The sequence below is a fragment of the Elephantulus edwardii genome, unplaced genomic scaffold (genome assembly GCF_000299155.1).
Source record: "Elephantulus edwardii isolate Elephantulus edwardi_28Jun2011 unplaced genomic scaffold, EleEdw1.0 scaffold00079, whole genome shotgun sequence".
In the NCBI taxonomy this organism is placed as follows: domain Eukaryota; kingdom Metazoa; phylum Chordata; class Mammalia; order Macroscelidea; family Macroscelididae; genus Elephantulus; species Elephantulus edwardii.
The window spans coordinates 366612-369314 of NW_006399829.1; the positions used below are offsets into that span (position 1 = coordinate 366612).

At 34.4% G+C, this 2703-nt stretch overlaps 1 protein-coding gene across 1 annotated transcript in view; it reads left to right on the forward strand.

Moving 5' to 3' along the window:
- Positions 1-2703, forward strand: part of NIPBL (Nipped-B homolog (Drosophila)) — a 251156-nt gene that overhangs the window by 238848 nt on the left and 9605 nt on the right. The window contains exons 40-41 of the mRNA XM_006889575.1: positions 33-131; positions 2611-2700. Coding sequence (XP_006889637.1) covers positions 33-131; positions 2611-2700 — 189 coding nt within the window. The remainder of the gene's footprint in view (positions 1-32; positions 132-2610; positions 2701-2703) is intronic.

The window sequence follows — 2703 nt, forward strand, 5'->3', positions numbered from 1 at the left end:
GTAGTTCCATCATGCAGCTTTACCTCAAACAGGTGCTTGAGGCATTTTTTCACACACAGTCAAGTGTACGCCACTTTGCCCTAAATGTCATTGCACTGACTCTAAACCAAGGTCTTATTCATCCGGTTCAGGTAAGCATACTTCATAGCAGCAGCACTTACTAAAAGAAATGACTGTTGTCATTAGGTGACATTGTTTAGAAAATAAGTAGTTCTTTTCTTGGGAGAAAAATCTTGGCAATTCAAATCCACCCCAAAAGGCAGTTAAGAGGAAAGGTTCTGAAACCTACTTATAAAAGGGTCATAACCATCAGAAGCTGAGTGAAAGTTTACAGATCAAAGCCCTGGTGTTTCCGCTTGCCGCACAGAGGTAACTTGTAGTTGCTGTGAAGCTGAACACTGTGACACTGGTGTGTCAAATGCGTTAATGTTCCCCCATGATGGATAGTGTTTGATGGCACTCACCTACTAAAACAAGCTTGGAAGCAGTAGTGGCATCCACTTTGTAATGGCTTGCCTCTAGAAACCCTGTGAACCTGGAGAAAGGATGAAAGTCACCCAGGTGTTGAGAACTTTCGCTCATAGGGTCGCTATGAGTTGTGTACAACTCAATGGCACTTAACAAAAACAACAACAACAATTGACTTTTTCATACATCCTTTAAATTTTTCATAACATTAAAAGTTCTTTTAAGAAAGCTTCCTCAGGCGAGCTCTGGTGGCCTAGTGGCAAGAAGCTGCAACTGCAAATTCAGAGGTGCACAGTTCAAATCCACCAGATGCTCTGCTCGAGAAGGAGGAACAATGTCCTCCTGTACCAGTCAGATCTGATTTGACGGTACGCACAAAAAATAATTTAAATTAAAATTAAAAAAAAAGAAAGTTTTCTCTTTCTATTAGTAGAATGTATACTTTCAGTTATTTTTCTGAATAGATAGATAAAGTAGATTTGTTGTAGTCCCTAAGAATCAAACACTTGCCCATCAACAAATGAATGGATAGAAAAGCTATGGTATATTCACATAGTGGAATACTGTGCAGCACTGAAAAACAAGAAACTCGTAAAGCATTACAAATATGGGTACACACAGCATGTGTGACCCTAGAGGACACTATGCTGAGTGAAAGTCTCAAAAGGATAAATACTACATAACACCAATGTTATAAAACAGGACTGAGATGGAGGGTTGGGGGAACTTGGAAAAGAGGGGATAGATAATAAATACTGCATTAGAACAGATGAAGGAAAGAACTAATTAAAAGGAATATATGATTAGGCATTATTTGTTTGACAACAATCCAGAATAAGAGGTGCATTGGACTGGAGGAGAGAGGGGTCGTGGAGAAAGGAAATTGTGCAAAAATGAATGAAGAAAATGTGTAACAATGAATGAAAATCCAACTTTTCTGTAAACGGTTAGAATCACAATTAAAAAAAAGAACTGCAAAAAAAAAAAAACCCCTACAATGTCAAAATTGTTAAGTAGATACAGGTATATAACCCAGATGTTTTTAAAAGGTAGAGTTTTGGTCCATAGAGAAATAAATTATATAATTTGATCTTGTTTCTCAACTATAAATTGGAGATAATATGAACTACCCAAAATATCAAAGTGTTAATATGAGAATTCATATTTCAAAGGTATTTTAGTAGTAGTAAGGAATTTTAGTATTTCTGAAAAATGGCAACTAATACTGATTTAGTATAAGCATACAGTTGGGAAATGTCATAAGCCAGAGAATTGAATGTATTCAGTAACAAAGATTATCATTTAGGATTTTTGTTTTGGCTGTTTTTTTAGCCGTTTTCTCTAACTATGCTTTAACTATATATTCTGTGTTCTTCCCTGTGCCTTGAAATAAAGCACTGATGATTATTTACCTTTTTCTTAAATCAATCTCTAGGTGGTGCAAATAGTTGAGCCAAAGGTGGAGATTCGAATGCAACCAGAAGCAAAATCACTTACCTTTTAATATTTTAGCACATATTTTCTGAGAACTAAAAGATGATTCTTTTACAAAACCATGATAAAGTTATGAAGGTTAAGAAATTTAGCATTAATAGAATATGATTCACTTAACACAACAATAGGAGTATTTTGTGACTTCTTGAAGTACAGTGAATATGTAACTGTTACCAGAGTACTAGCTGGCAAACTAATCAATGAAACCACTGATGTGAAATCATCCTAGTGAACAAAATTTCATACTACTTAAGCTTTTATGTATGGAAAACAAATTGGGAGTTGTCCTATATTCTCTTTTACGTAAAAAATCTTAGTGAATCTTGAAATGTTAGATTACATCTGATGCATGTATTATAATCATAAATAGATATTCTTAGTGTAAGAATATTTTAAAGAATTTTAAATTTACACTGAAATTGTTCAAACTGTACCACATAGATATTTTTACTGATGCTTCAGTACTTTTGCTTTAAGCTATACTTAAAGAAATGTTAACCATTTCCAAAGAACACTGCAATACAGCCTTTATAAGTATACCTGTAATTAAATTAATAGATCTCCAGATGTCCAGTAATTTTTAACATATCTTAATACACATATAGATGCTTCACTACCATGATATAAACTTTTTCTTTTTATTTCTAGTGTGTGCCATATTTAATTGCCATGGGCACAGACCCAGAGCCTGCTATGCGGAACAAGGCTGATCAGCAGCTTGTGGAAATAGACAAAAAATAT